General features: G+C 36.3%; 1 protein-coding gene across 1 annotated transcript in view; it reads right to left on the bottom strand.

The window, feature by feature from the left end:
- Window positions 1-14,142, bottom strand: part of KMO (kynurenine 3-monooxygenase) — a 57,492-nt gene that overhangs the window by 14,255 nt on the left and 29,095 nt on the right. The window contains exons 6-11 of the mRNA XM_079106144.1: window positions 10,495-10,582; window positions 8,596-8,761; window positions 5,061-5,132; window positions 4,143-4,264; window positions 1,951-2,098; window positions 3-60 (exon numbers count right to left, since the gene is read on the bottom strand). Of these exons, the coding sequence (XP_078962270.1) occupies window positions 3-60; window positions 1,951-2,098; window positions 4,143-4,264; window positions 5,061-5,132; window positions 8,596-8,761; window positions 10,495-10,582 (654 nt within the window). The remainder of the gene's footprint in view (window positions 1-2; window positions 61-1,950; window positions 2,099-4,142; window positions 4,265-5,060; window positions 5,133-8,595; window positions 8,762-10,494; window positions 10,583-14,142) is intronic.

The following is a 14,142-nucleotide window of genomic DNA, read 5'->3' as shown; positions in this document are numbered from 1 at the left end:
ACTAATATCATCATTGAATTTACCCATTAACTCATCAAAGACCAAGCAGTCCTCAAAGCCCTGAAACAATAAAAGAAGAGAAAAAAATAAATGAAATGATAAATTTTTTAAAAAACTGCTCAATTTCAAACAGAATATATATATAAACCACTTATCTTCAACCAGTACATAGCACTTCTGTTGTCATGTGGCACTGGATTATGATGATAAAAGACGGTTCACTACGTGTTTGATGGTGCTATTCCTGCCTGATTCATATTTATATGGTATAGAGATATAGAGTATGACAAAATATTTAAATTATACTACTTTAAGGTCAATGGGTTCCAGCACTTCTTTGATAAGAACAAATAACCAAATTATTCTATCATGAGTTTTAGAATTTAATATTTAAACCATTCAGTTCTTTATGATTCACATTTAGAACAATTTAATGATAAGATAAAATTAATTTAGTTCCTATAACTCAAGATTAAATTTCCTAAATCAAAATTGGTAAGGTGCTATGCGAAAATGTAGTGAGGACTAAGAAAAATCAAAAACTGTTTCCTGTTTTCCAGGAATTAAACTACAAGGGTTTTTTGTTTTGTTTTGGTTTTGGTTTTGGTTTTGGTATATGGGACTGGGGATTGAATCCAGGGGTACTATAAAGAACCACATCCTCAACCCTTTTTATTTTATTTTTTTATTTTGAGGCAGGGTGTCACTCAGTTGTTCAGGCTGAACTTGACCTCAAACAGGAAGATTCTCCTGCTTCAGTCTCCTGAGTTGCTAGGATTACAGGTTTGTGCCATTATGGCTGGCTCAAACTATAATTTTGGAGACACTATAAAAACATTTAAAAATATTATTTACATCAATTATAGAGATAACATCTGAAGTAAGTAAATTTATTTGTCAATCAGAACAGAAACTCTTAATGCTATAGGAATTTAGAAAAGAGAGATACCATATGAAGCTCACATAATAGTTTTAATTTTTTATTTCAAATAATTCATTTACTCTCCACAAAATTCTGAGGTAGATATTATTAAAATTTCAATTTTATAAATGAGAATGTAAAGATAAAGTAAGTAAGTTGTGCAAGAATACACTGTGTAATAAACCTTGGAGCTAAGATTTGAACCCAGACTTTCTAATACCTGGACACTTAATCCTGTGTGGTACAGTTGTTGTCTTCTTAAGTTTCAATAATACAAAATGTTTACTACTGCTCTGTGGAAAATGCAGTGGATTAGATTCACAAACTATTTTTTAATTTAGACTATATTCTAATCACCAAACAAAACATGACTAATGATTATTAAACTGTTAGCATTCATGTGCATGCACATACACACTTAAACACAGAAAGTTAGTTAGGATTTCATAAATCTAGAATTCAGTATTTAAACACTATTTTTTTCTGAAATTTTTTTCTGGCCAGAATATTAACATTTCCATGATGACAGTCATATTCAACATTTAATCCATTTCATAGTTTTAGTGAACCCTGTCAAGCATGTTTCCCTTTCCCTTTCCTTTAGAAAGAAAAAGTAGAGAAGGAAGAGATAATTTGTAATATTTTTTTTTCCTGTTTTTGAGGCTAACATCATATACTTGTGTGTAATCTCTAGACAAACTTTATTTTAAAAATTAAGACTTGAATCGCTGAGAACCAAGTTTCCAAATGTCAAGTTGTTTATATATTTTCAACTGAACAGAATACTATATTATGATTTATGCTTTTTTCTACATTGGATTACTGGATCAAATAATCCAAATCCTGACTAGAGTTGGCAATTGATCTAGTTAAGCAATTGGTATTATTGTTTAATTGACTATGTTCCTGGTTATCTTATGGGGATAGTCTTAGATTTATCTCTTATTTAAGACTTAATTAGGTCCAGGTTAACCTGGAAATATTTCTGGAACTTACCTAGGGGAAAACAAAACAAAACAAAAACTTACCGCATTCATTCCTTGCCCAAAAAATGGGACTATGGCATGAGCCGCATCTCCCATCAGGACACAGTGTGTTTTAAAGTGAAAAGAAGAGCACTTTATAGATATCATGGGCTGGGCAGGCAACAGAAAGAAATCTTGCACCAGGGCTTTCCTTCAGAGAATAAAAAGGCATTAAATTAGTATTAAATTCTGCTGGATTCTTTCAAACTTGTTGTCTTTATTAATATAGGATTTTACTGAAAAACACATAAGAATACCAGGATGAAAATAGGAAAGGGAGAACTGAAGTTTCTACCAGTCCTAAAATTCCATTGTTCTAATTAATTTATTGGTTTGCAACAATGTTAATCATTCCCAAAAGAACAAGTTTGGCCACATTTGAACAATTTAAAATATTTTTGTGTCCTACATGATGTCATAGAATTTTTGAATATGTTGGTACATTTTAGCCTTCTATAGGAAATATTGAACAAATGCTATTGTGCATTTGATTAGACTACAACAAATGAAAATTAAAATTAATATGAATCCTTAAGTATTTGGAAATGAACAATAGCAACCAAAATTGTATTTAGGGGACTGGAATACGTTAATCAAAGGTACAGCATTTCAGCATTTAGTTAGAAGGAAAATTTCAAGAGATGCATTGTATAACATGATGACTAAGAAAGAAAACAACAACAAAAACACCCTATAAGGGTTTTGTGAAAACTATAAATAAAGAGTACATACTCTCAAGTATCTTAAATCTGGCTAGAAAGGCAAAAAATAGCCATGGAACAATTTTAAAAGTAATAAGGGCTAAATGTGGTGTAGACACATTCCATGTTTGAAAAGAAAAGATCAATAGAGGCTGATTTCTGCAGGAAAAGAAGGTAAAATAGCAATTTCTTAAAATACCTACTAAGGGGGCTGGGGAGATAGCTCAGTTGATAGAGTGCTTGCATTGCAAGTACAGTCCCTGGGTTCAATCCCAGCACCACAAAAAAAAAAAAAAAACCTACTAAGGGCCAGCAGTGAACTATCCCTCTCACCTAATTAGTTCGTTGGATTTTCTTAACTCTCCTAAAAAGTAGGAATTTTGATGCCATTTTAAAGGTGAGACTCAATGAAATAAGAGGCAGGAGCAATATCAAAGTTCGGCTCTACTATAGCCTAAATGTTTATGTCCCCTTAAACCCATACGTTGAAATCCCAATTCTCAATGTGATGGTGAGTGTTTGGCCTTTGAGAGGTGATTAGATCATGAGAGCAGAACTCTTATGAGTGATAAATGTCATCATGAGAGACCCTAGAGAGATCCCTTGTCCCTTCTACCATGTGGGTTCACAGGAGAAAGTGCCTTCTATGAACTAGGAAGCAAGCCCTCATCAGACACTGAAACTGGTGGCACCTTTGATCTTGGACAAGGAGGCCTGGAACTCTGAGAAATAGATTTCTGTCATTTATAAGTCACCTAGTCTATAGATTTTTGTGATAGCAGCCTGAATGAACTAACACATATTCTTCTGGCAGCATGGGGTTGCCTGCATGAGGACATCATTGGTGCAGAAAGTGAGCTGGATTCCAGGAGGAAAAGTCTTTGGGAGCAGAGGCTCTGAATGAGACTACACAACAAAGTCCTAATGAAGGATAACAACGTGGGTCAGAGTAGCAGCAGATCTGAAGCTGGAAAGTTAGTAAAATTAGCTGTCAGTTGTGCATAAGTTAATGTGTACAGATCCTGTGCTAAATGGTTTATAGGCAAGATCTCAATGGCTCCTCATAGAAACCCTTTGGGGTAGATACTATTATTTATCAGCATTTTACCATGAGGGACCCAAGACAGGAAAACTGACATGACAAGTAAGTGTTGGATCCGAGATTGAGGTTGCTAAACGTGTCTGCTGTGTGTCTCCCAGTAGAAGGAAGCACAGCCAAGTCCAGAAGCCCGAGGAGTCTGAGGAGCCTGCACAGATACACGGGAGCCAAGGACTTGTCTTTCCAGGAGGAACTGGCCATGGCATGAGTTTTTTCAGAATTCCTGCTCGCAGCAGAACATTCACTTAGACTTTTGCTCTATGTATACTTCTTTCTAGGTCACTTTATGATCCATCATGCGTAATCAAAACAAATAAATTGCATAAGCTTTATTCGAATTTGGAATAATTCAAACCAATGAAGCAAAAGGCACGATTGCACAGCTTGAAACTTACTCTCCAATTAGGGGAATGGAGTCCGGAAAGTATTTCTGGAAGAAACCCAGCACATCATTACCGGTTAGAAGTTTTTCAAACTCTTCAAAGGGCATGAACAAAGTGCATGTGAAAGATTTGTTCTGTGAGAAGAAGAGGAACAGAGAGAGAAAAGTGGATTCCTAAGTTGCAAGGCTTGTTTCAGGGACGGAGGAGCTCCTGTAGGGAATGTCCAAGCAGAGAGGAAAGGCATCATCACCTTGTTTCCTCACCCCTAGACGAAAGCTCTGACGTGTCGCAGGGTGCTCCCAGGCTTCCTTGCTTATTAGAAGTTCTGCCATCTAAACTTTCCATGTTCACTGAGCAAACTCTGCATTCCTTAGATTACTAATAGATTGGTTAATTTTATTTCTTTTACATCTTTTTAAGATAGTATCAAAGGCACTAGACCCCGGGACAGAGAGCAACAGGAAGAAAAAGGCCAACCAGAGAACAGATGCCTAGATCTACATAGGAAAAAAGCCCTAGGGTCTAATGAAAGAAAATCCAACCTTTTTTTTTTTTTTTTTTTTTGATAATGTATATTCCAATATCCTACAGACCTTCTTTAAAGTCTGGAGGTACTTCAAAATATGTAACCTAAAATCTCTTTAACCTTACTGGGGGAGGCATTTCCTTCTAGACAGTTTTTGATGGGATGACAAGTACCCCCACACATAAACTTCCATTATTCATTCAACTAGGTTAAACCTCCTCCTAAATAATTGAACTTCCTTCCCAGCTTTTTCCTCAATAATTCAAAGCTTTCAAGATATAATCACTAAATAGATTAAACAATGAAGAGATCAAATAGCTATTCGCATTCTAGGTACTAAAGTAAGTAACAAAAAACACTAATTATAGATGCAAAATTAGAATTGGTAAGAAGTTTAATACTACCATATTAGGAAGTGCAATCATCATGAAGGTATTTCTAGGCCAAATATGCAGATAATTCGGTTCCATGGCATACTGCAGAAATAAAAGGCATATATATGTTTGGTTAGTGTTTGGATATAGCACATCAGTAAAACTGACTCTGCTTTATATTGTTTTCACAGTAATTTTAGCCAACATCATATGCATGGTGATACATCTGTTATTACACAAAGTAGAAGTTGGCTAGAAAATATTTTATAAGCTCAACCTTAGGTAGGTTTCTGATACTAGGTCTAATGCAAGATTTGAAAACACACTATAATGTTTTCTTTCTTTCTCTTTTTCCATATACATGCATATACATATATACACACATATGTATGTGTACATTATATAATATAAACATAAATATATGAGGGCAGATATATAGGTGTGTGTATATATGTGCATATGTACACATAATAATTTAGACCTTATTTGAGTACTTTTTTATACTGTACAGGAAAATTTTATGCTAAAGTTTCATAAGGCTAACAAAATTTACACACAAGCCTTTATTTTGTTTCCCATAGTATAAATAGTAGGGAGGAGTCTTATCTCTTTAAGTTGGATAAATACTAAAAGAATATGGTAGTTGAAACAGAGAGCTCCTGAACTTCCTCAACAAAAGTTTGGGTAGAATAAATATCTTCCTCATGCCAAGGACAGATACCAAGGAAATTGACTGACACACATTCTCTGGCTAAGCACAGCCTTGCAAAATCTACATATGTGTCACCTGGCTTTTATTTCTGTAAACTTAACCATTTATGTGGGACTGGTGGAGAAACAATCTAGCTGCTTATTACCAGTTTGGTCAAAGGGTATTAAATTTGCTTCTCCTTTTTTCCATGATGTGTGCTTGTTTCTTATGCAGGTAGATGAGTTAGGTCAACTAGGGTCCAGGCAGGTCTCCTGGCTGCAGGCTACATGACGTCCACACTAGCATTTTCACACTGTATTAAGGTTATTGTGTCTTAGGAGAAGGGTCTGTGCCTGTCAGGAATTTTTTTTTTCAGACTCAGGACCCCAAAGAAAGCCCATCAGAGAGACATAGAAATGAATAAGTACATAAATCTTTGACCTCAAAGATCTTATAACTCAGTCTAACAGTTAAAATGAATACATATGAAAAGTCAAATAACATCTCTTTAACAACAATACAAGTGCTAGAAGGACAATAAGTGCTTTGGTATCAATTAGAAAAGTAGAGGAAATAAAGGGTTGATAGTGAGGTATTTGAGGACTGGAGTGGTTAAACACAAGGGATTTGTATAAAAGAGGAAAGCATACGTTAGGTAAGGACAGTGGCTTTGCATACATCCAGGTAGAGAGGGCATAAATGAGCCTAGAATTTTAGGAGGGTCGTGAGAAGCCCAGCCTGCAAGAAGCAAACATCCTTGCTTTCCCTTCCTGATATCTTTTGTATCTGTGGCCACGTCTCCATTAAAACTCCAAAAGTTAAGGAGGGAGAGAAAAAACAACTGAAACCAATTTTGTTCACCCTTCACTGCAACAGTAAAGGTTGACACTGCCAATTAGAATCATTTGAAGATAATGTATACATTCTATCTTCCTCATTGGCACAGAAAATGGTTTCTATGTCATTGAGACAGAGAGTAGGATGCCAAGAACATATTAATATTCACACATACTTCATGATCCTAGAAAATTATCCTTTAAATATTCCACCTCTTTATGACCAAGACCTGCTCTCAGTAGATAGCCTTAGGAATAGCAAGCAGTCCTCAGCCCAGACTCAGCCAAATCCCATTGGTCCGCTCACTATAAGTCCCTCCAAATAGAAAAGGATAAGCCAAAAGAGTGTGTTGTCTATCCAAAAACAACTTTAAGATGAACCTCCAGGGCTGGGGATGTAGCTTAGTGCTAGAGCACTTGCCTGGTATTTGGAAAGCTCTGGGTTCCATCCCCAGCGCCACAAAACACACACACACACACACACACACACACACACACACACACACACACACACACACATTCACAGGCCCAAAGGCCTTTGAACCAGACTTTCATCCCCAACTCTAGTCACCAGAGATAAGAATACAAGTGCCCATTGTATACAGCACATTAGGTAAAAGAAAAGGGTTGGGGGTGGGGAGAGAAAGATCGTTGCATGGGTTTGGGGGCTTCGTGTAAAAGTGTTCCTAAGTCTGAGTCATATTGCCATTTCAAAGTTCTTTCTAACTGGCTAAGTAGTAGCACATGCCTGTACTTCCAGCTACCTGGGAGGCTGAGGTAGGAGGATCAAAAACAGCCTGGGCCGTACAACAAAACGCCACCTCAAAAACAAAAACAAACAACAGGAAAAGCACTGTTTCTTAAAAGAGTGTTTTGTTTTGTTTTGTTTTTTAAGGAAACTACTAATCATTACTATTAATTATCTACAGTTAGAAAATAAGTGACTGTCTTAAATCTGCTTTGGCAGGCACTATTCTACTTAAGTCTAGGACAATTTTTCAACAGAATTGTTGCCCTAAAAAATCCAGAACCAGACCCACCTGAAAACCATAAATAATTACTGAAAAATTAATGAATGTAGTTTTGACTAGAAGTAAAAAAAGTAAAAAGGCAATGAAATGTTAAAATGTAGATTTGACTGATGATATAGTTGGCTGGTATACAACACCACTGTCCCAAAATGACTAGCTGTTTTATAGATGTCTGCATTTCAGCTAGGACAGAATAAATCAGCATCTTTAAAATGGATATTTTATATGCAAATTAAGCATTTAATGTCATCCATTTAGCTTTACTTTTAAGCCAAAATGCTTATCGCTTCTGTTAATATTTTAATTTTCCCTAACGGTTTCCTATTTTTATTTGAAAATGACAAAGCAAATAAAAATAAAAATTTTATTTTATATTTAAAGTATTGAAATATTTTAAAATAAAATTTTTAAGTTTATATTTAATTTTATATTTTAAAGATACATTTTGTATTTTTACATATAAAATATTAAAATATTTTAAAATAAACTTATTTTTAAAAATAAAATGGATGAAAATAAATTCATATAAAAGTTTGCACACCACTTATTTGCCTCTGATGTCACATATCATTTAACAGAGGAACTAGGGAATGAGAAAAACACAATGAAGATCTCTTTGCAACAGTTTATTAGTCATTTATTATTTAACATTTAATTAAATCATGGTTATAAGAACCCTGGATCATCAGTGTACAGGAGAAATGGGTCCCAATCTGTTTTCTTCTCCCAAGAGTACATAGACAAATGACATTATCATAATAATAAAAATCCCCTGTGTGTTTCCAGTAGAGTAGTTAAAGCTGTGCTCCTTTCTTTCTCCCTCAGGAAAACATATCAAAAGGCAGGGAGCGAGAGTGATAAAATGATATTATCAAAGAGATACCTGTTAATTACAAAGGTCTTGCGGCAGACCTCAAAATTGCTCAAGACACGTTATTGAGAGCCACTGCATTAGAATGCACTTCTTCACTCCTAGGGCAAAGGATGTGGAAAGGGAAAGGACTTACATCCCCATTCTTTGATGGAATAGTCAACTCCATGTACCCATGAGGAATGTATTGCTGACTGTAATCAAAGCAGGGTTTCTTCATGAGGTGATTCCTAACTGTTGAGTAGGCTCCGTCACATCCTACGATGAGGTCATAAGTGATATCTTTGGGAACTTTGTCAGATCTGAAAAATAGGATGAACCATCACCATCCCCTCCGAAAAATAATCTGGTGAAAATGATGATGTGCTTCAATTTGGGTATGAAAAGTAATGGCTCACTTTCATGTGCCTAACCTAGAGCTTCAAGTTAGTAGACAACAAAATTGAAGTGAAAACACTTATCCCAGTCATGGTTTTGCTTTTGAGAATAAGAATAATACACAAACATACTGATTACTGAAGACATGCTAGGCCATGAAAGTGTGACAGAGGGGGGTTCTCTGAATGAAGGGAGAGAATCTTGGGAAAAGGGTAAGGTGTTCTAAGTGCATGAATGAATGATACATTTATACACTTCAGATGTATGAATGAATGTACGAACAACTACATGGATGCAATCAGGATTTTCTAGAAGTAACAAGTTTGGCCTGAGCAAAGGGTAACAGAAGACAAGCTTAAGACTAGAATACAGTTGTCCCTCGTTATTCCCCAGGGTTGGTTCCAGGATGCCAAAATCTGCTAATTTCCTTATGTAAAATAAGGTAGGATTTGCATGTGACCTATGCACATCCTCTCATCTATTTTAGATCATCTCTAGATTACTTATAAAACCTAAAACAATGTAAATGCTATGTAAAAAGTTGTGTTGTTTAGGAAATAATGACAAAAAAAAAGTCTGTACATGTTCAGTACAGATGCAAATTTTTTTTCAAACAGTTTTGATCTGAGGTTGATTGAATCTACAGATGAGAAGCCCATAGATTCATAGGGACAACTGTATAATGTGTAGAGGGGAGAAGGGAAGAAAAAAAATTCAGTATGCAAAGATAAGAGGTTTAGAAACTTACTGCAAAGGGGAAAAATACATTTTTCCATTGGAAGGATAATGTATTAAAAGTGTTAATTTAAGAAAACTCACTTGTCAGTTTGAAGCAGAGGCAGAGTACAGAAGAGAAGGAAGCAGTGAGGAGTAATGGCAATGGCTTACATGTGCAGGATCACAGCTGGACACTGTTCTCATCCTTCACATGCAGGAGGAAGAAGGAAGTCAGACCTGCAAGTCAGTGGGGTAGAAGACAGACTGCAGTGTGTTTATAGTTTTAATGGAAAAAATAGGAAAAAGGTCACATCAAGAATGGCTCTAATTATGTTGGCAATGATCCCAGGAAGACAGGAATAAGATATGTTTGGAGAGAAATAGATGATCAAAACTTGAGAATGTTTGAAATAATAGCAAGATGCACCTGTGGTTGGGTAATTAACATTCATTGAGTAGGACTTTAATAAGGATTGATAATGGAGACAGGCCTGGACTAGAGATGCTCATTTTAAATCCACATCATTTTACAAGTGGTTGTGGAAGTCATGAGTGGGGATCCCAAGAATGGACTACAAGGCTTAGAATTATAGAAAAAATACAATGAAGCAAGGTGAGGCAGAGAAAGAGGACAGAAGACACAGGGCAGCAAGGTTCACCTATTTCCAGGAAGGAGAGAGTTGGAAGCAGAGTGGTCTCCAATGTGAAAGACTATAGGAAGGTGAGACAACATGAATATTAAAACGAATCACTGGTACAGTATTCAGTAGGCACCCAGGGCCTATTTTCAATCTAAAAGTTCTTGAATCTAGAAACTGTGTGAATTACCCTTTTAGTTATCATTTCACTCTTTCAAAAGAGTCAAAGAACAAAGTTTACGGATACAGTTCTCCATGCCACACCTCCACCTCTGGAGTCAAGAGCTTGCTCCATTGATTACCCGAGCACAGTGATCATCCCTTCCTCAAGACTGCACTTCTCTAGCCTGTGGCCAAAGTGCACCTTCACATTGGGGTGCTTCTCAACAGCTGAGGAAACAAAGAAGGCACATGGAAATGACATTTCAATTGTTTCACTTGATCAAATTGAATAATAATCATTTTCTAGGAACAGTATAATAGAGATATTTATTCTTAACAATATAAAATGAATTTGTTAAAATGGTAGTTGAACAACTTGGCAAATTCTTACTATAATTTTTTTAATAAAACAGGTAAATAAAATCAGTTATACTCACATTTTTAAAAAATCTGGAGCTTAGTGGTAGAGGGCTTGCCTAGCATGCACAAGCTCTGGGTTCCATCCCCACCATGACATACCCACACACACACACACACACACACACACACACGCACGCACGCACGCACACACAATTGCAATTGTGCAAATTCTTGCATCCCTGTAATTGTTAGGGCCCTTGTAAAGAAACAGGCATCATATTTCAAAAGTTGGCTCCAATTTAAGGTCTTAGTGTGATTAGATATTCAGTCAAACTCCTTTCCTCATATTGTGCACATCTTGCTATCTCTTTTTAGCAAGTCCTCTGAACTTCTGATTCAAGTTGTCGTAAATATAGACTATTGATTTACTAAGTCTTTTTGGAATCAAACACTAGCACACTGCCAGGCGTGGTGGCACGTGCTTGTAATCCCAGCCTTGGAAAGCTGGGTCACAAGGATCCCAAGATCGAGGCCAGCCTGGGCAACTTAGCAAGATCCCGTCTTAAAATAAAAAATAAAAATGGTTGGGGTGTGGCTCAGTGATAGAGCACCCCTGGGTTCTATCCCCAGTGCTGAAAACAAAAACAAAACAAACCCCAAACAAACCAAACCAAACCACTGGAATTGTTAGGGGAGAAAAAGAGTAGGAAGCTTTGAAACATAACTGAATAATTATACAAAATTGTTTTATTGCTCATTTCTATGCCTGATAACAATCTATAGAACTGAATGAATTTCATTTTCAGAACTAACAAACAAGTTTTGGTATAGTAGTTCAATAATGATTTTTGACACTCATGAATGCTCATTACGCTATTGATGCTCACAAATAGGAGATCTATAAACAGGTTATTTATTGTTTTTTAAAAGCACAAATCAGAATATGGGTATTAGAGTTGGAATAGATCTTGGAGATGACTTAGTTCAAAACCCTTCATCTTAGAGTACTCAGAATCCTGGAAGAAAATCCTTCAGTTTACACATAATACAAATTTAAGTACAAGCTTGTCAAGTTGTATACATTAATTATGTACTGTTTTTTAGATGTAAAAAATGAAATTAAAAATACTGAATTTGAAAAAAATTAAAGACAGCAAGAGGGGAATTCTGACTTCCAACTCAATATTCCTATCTTATCTTTCTATTTCATCTCAGGTTTTGTCTTCTGCTGTTTTGTTTGATTCGATTTTGGGTTTGAAGATTTTTAGGGGTCTGGAATATGAGATTGGAAGTTTGAGAATATTTAAATGTGGGATGCTAAACCAAAGAAATTTATGTATAAAAATTTTTTTTGGTAAATAACTTTACAGAAATCAGAATTCGCCTGATACCCTAGCAGCTTTTTACAAATATAAAAGGTATTCACAGAATAAACTTTTTCTCTAATTTAATTTTCTACATAAATTTATAGCATTGTGCCCTCCCCCCCAAATTTTCCACCAAACACTAGTTTTGGATATGATCCCTAAAACAAAAACAAAGACAAAAACAAACAACAACAAAAAATAGTTCTGCAAAGACGGTAGAGAAATATTGAACATTCTGGCTCCCTTGAGTTGTCCTGTGCTGCTCCCCAGTCATATGAAATATGCTTGAAATGAGGCTAGTTTGAATTGAGATATGTTGCATGCCAACTTAATATATACATTTTTTACAACATATATTTTTGACAACTTAATATGTGTGTACAACTGAGAGGTTTTCAAGATGGGAGAATAGAGGAGGTTGCTTTCCTGGCTGTTCCACACAGTGAAACTAAAAAAAGCAGACAGGCAACTTCTCAGCAAGGTGGGTGAACACAAAAATCAGGGGGACTTTACTGAAATTTAAAACTGGACATTCAAAGCAGATCAGGGACTCAGGAGGTTGGATATGATAAAATAAGGGGAAAAAGTCCCCAGGGGTACAGCTACTGTCTCAGCCAAGCTGGAAGCACCAGCCAGAGCAGTCCCTCTGTGAGCATAGTGGAGGAATATGGGAATAAAAGGAACCCGCAGTTTTGGGAGACCCAAGGTGCATCTGGGTAAGGAGCATATTGAGATCAAAGACATTGCCTGACAAACCTGAAGGATGCCCTGCACGATGTCTGTGTGTGGGGAAAGAAGCTGCCATCTTTCCAGGTGGTGTGCAGAGAACAAAGGAAGGAACCATTTTGCAGCTACTGCATGGAGACTGGCAGATGATGGGGCCGATTCCTGGCAAACCAGAGTTTGCCTGAAATACAGGCCCAGTAGACACACACTGCACAACATAGAGAATGTTTAAGTAATCAAGAGAAAATCAAACATGGAGAGAGGTTTACACAGGGGACAGCTGATCATGGAGAGGGGCTCCTCCCCTCTCCTTTCAATCCGACTTCTTGCAGGACCAGCTGGGAGAGACATACCTGACTGAGAACTAGGAAGGGCGAGGGTAGGAGAAATTGTTTGGAGACTGAATCTGAGACCAGGAAACATGGGTCCAAAGGTGATGTAGGGGACTAAGAATTGGGTCCCTCACCACACAGAACCCAGGGAGAACCCTGGGGTACAGTCTAACTGTGGACCAGCAAGTACTGGGCACTGGAGGTGCACTGATTTAAAATCTCCAAATCAACTGGCATTCAGTGAAGAGCCTGGAGCCTACCTAAGCCTAAACCCTATCTCCAGGAGTTCCACCTATGGGATTACCTCTTTTACTCCAGCAACCCAGAGGGTGAGCATCACGCTCCGGATGACTCAACTAAAACTGCTGAGGAAAGAAACTGAGAATCTTTTGAACTCCAATGGAAAGAATTCTTTAACTTTTCATCAAGATTTTTTTTTAAATTTCTTTTTCTCTGTTTAATTGTCACCTTAATGGTACATGGACATTTATACATATTCAAATATTTTTTTCACATTTCTAGCATTTTTGAAGCCAGTTATTTTTCAGAGATTAGTTTTTTTGAACTAGGATGTTTTATTAGTATAAGTTAGTTTTCTTTTGCATTCTTTTATACTTATTTTTAATTTTTAATTTTTACTTTATATATATATTTTTTCTACTACCTATTTCCCTTGATTCTCTTTTCTTCTACTAACAGCCAATCTCTATTGTCTTTCACTCTTCCTTTTTTACTTTCTTTTTTACTTCTTCTTCTGACCTCTTCCCTCTTAATTATCACATTCTATATCACCTCTGCTCTCTCCCTGTCCACCATTTGAAATTATAAACCCTTTTGCAAACTTGTTGTTTTTATTGTAGGCAATAACTGATATCATTTCTGTTTATTGTGATAATTGATATTGTAGAAATCATAGTAGGAACTATTTAGTTTAATGTTGTACATTGTTTACATAGATTGTTATTATTTGTCTCCCCCTATGCAGTGAGGTAATGGGAACTTT

Source organism: Sciurus vulgaris, assembly GCF_902686455.1.
Source record: "Sciurus vulgaris genome assembly, chromosome: 12".
Lineage (NCBI taxonomy): Eukaryota > Metazoa > Chordata > Mammalia > Rodentia > Sciuridae > Sciurus > Sciurus vulgaris.
Note: the sequence above shows the minus strand (reverse complement) of the source record. Positions and strands in the feature narration are given on the sequence as shown.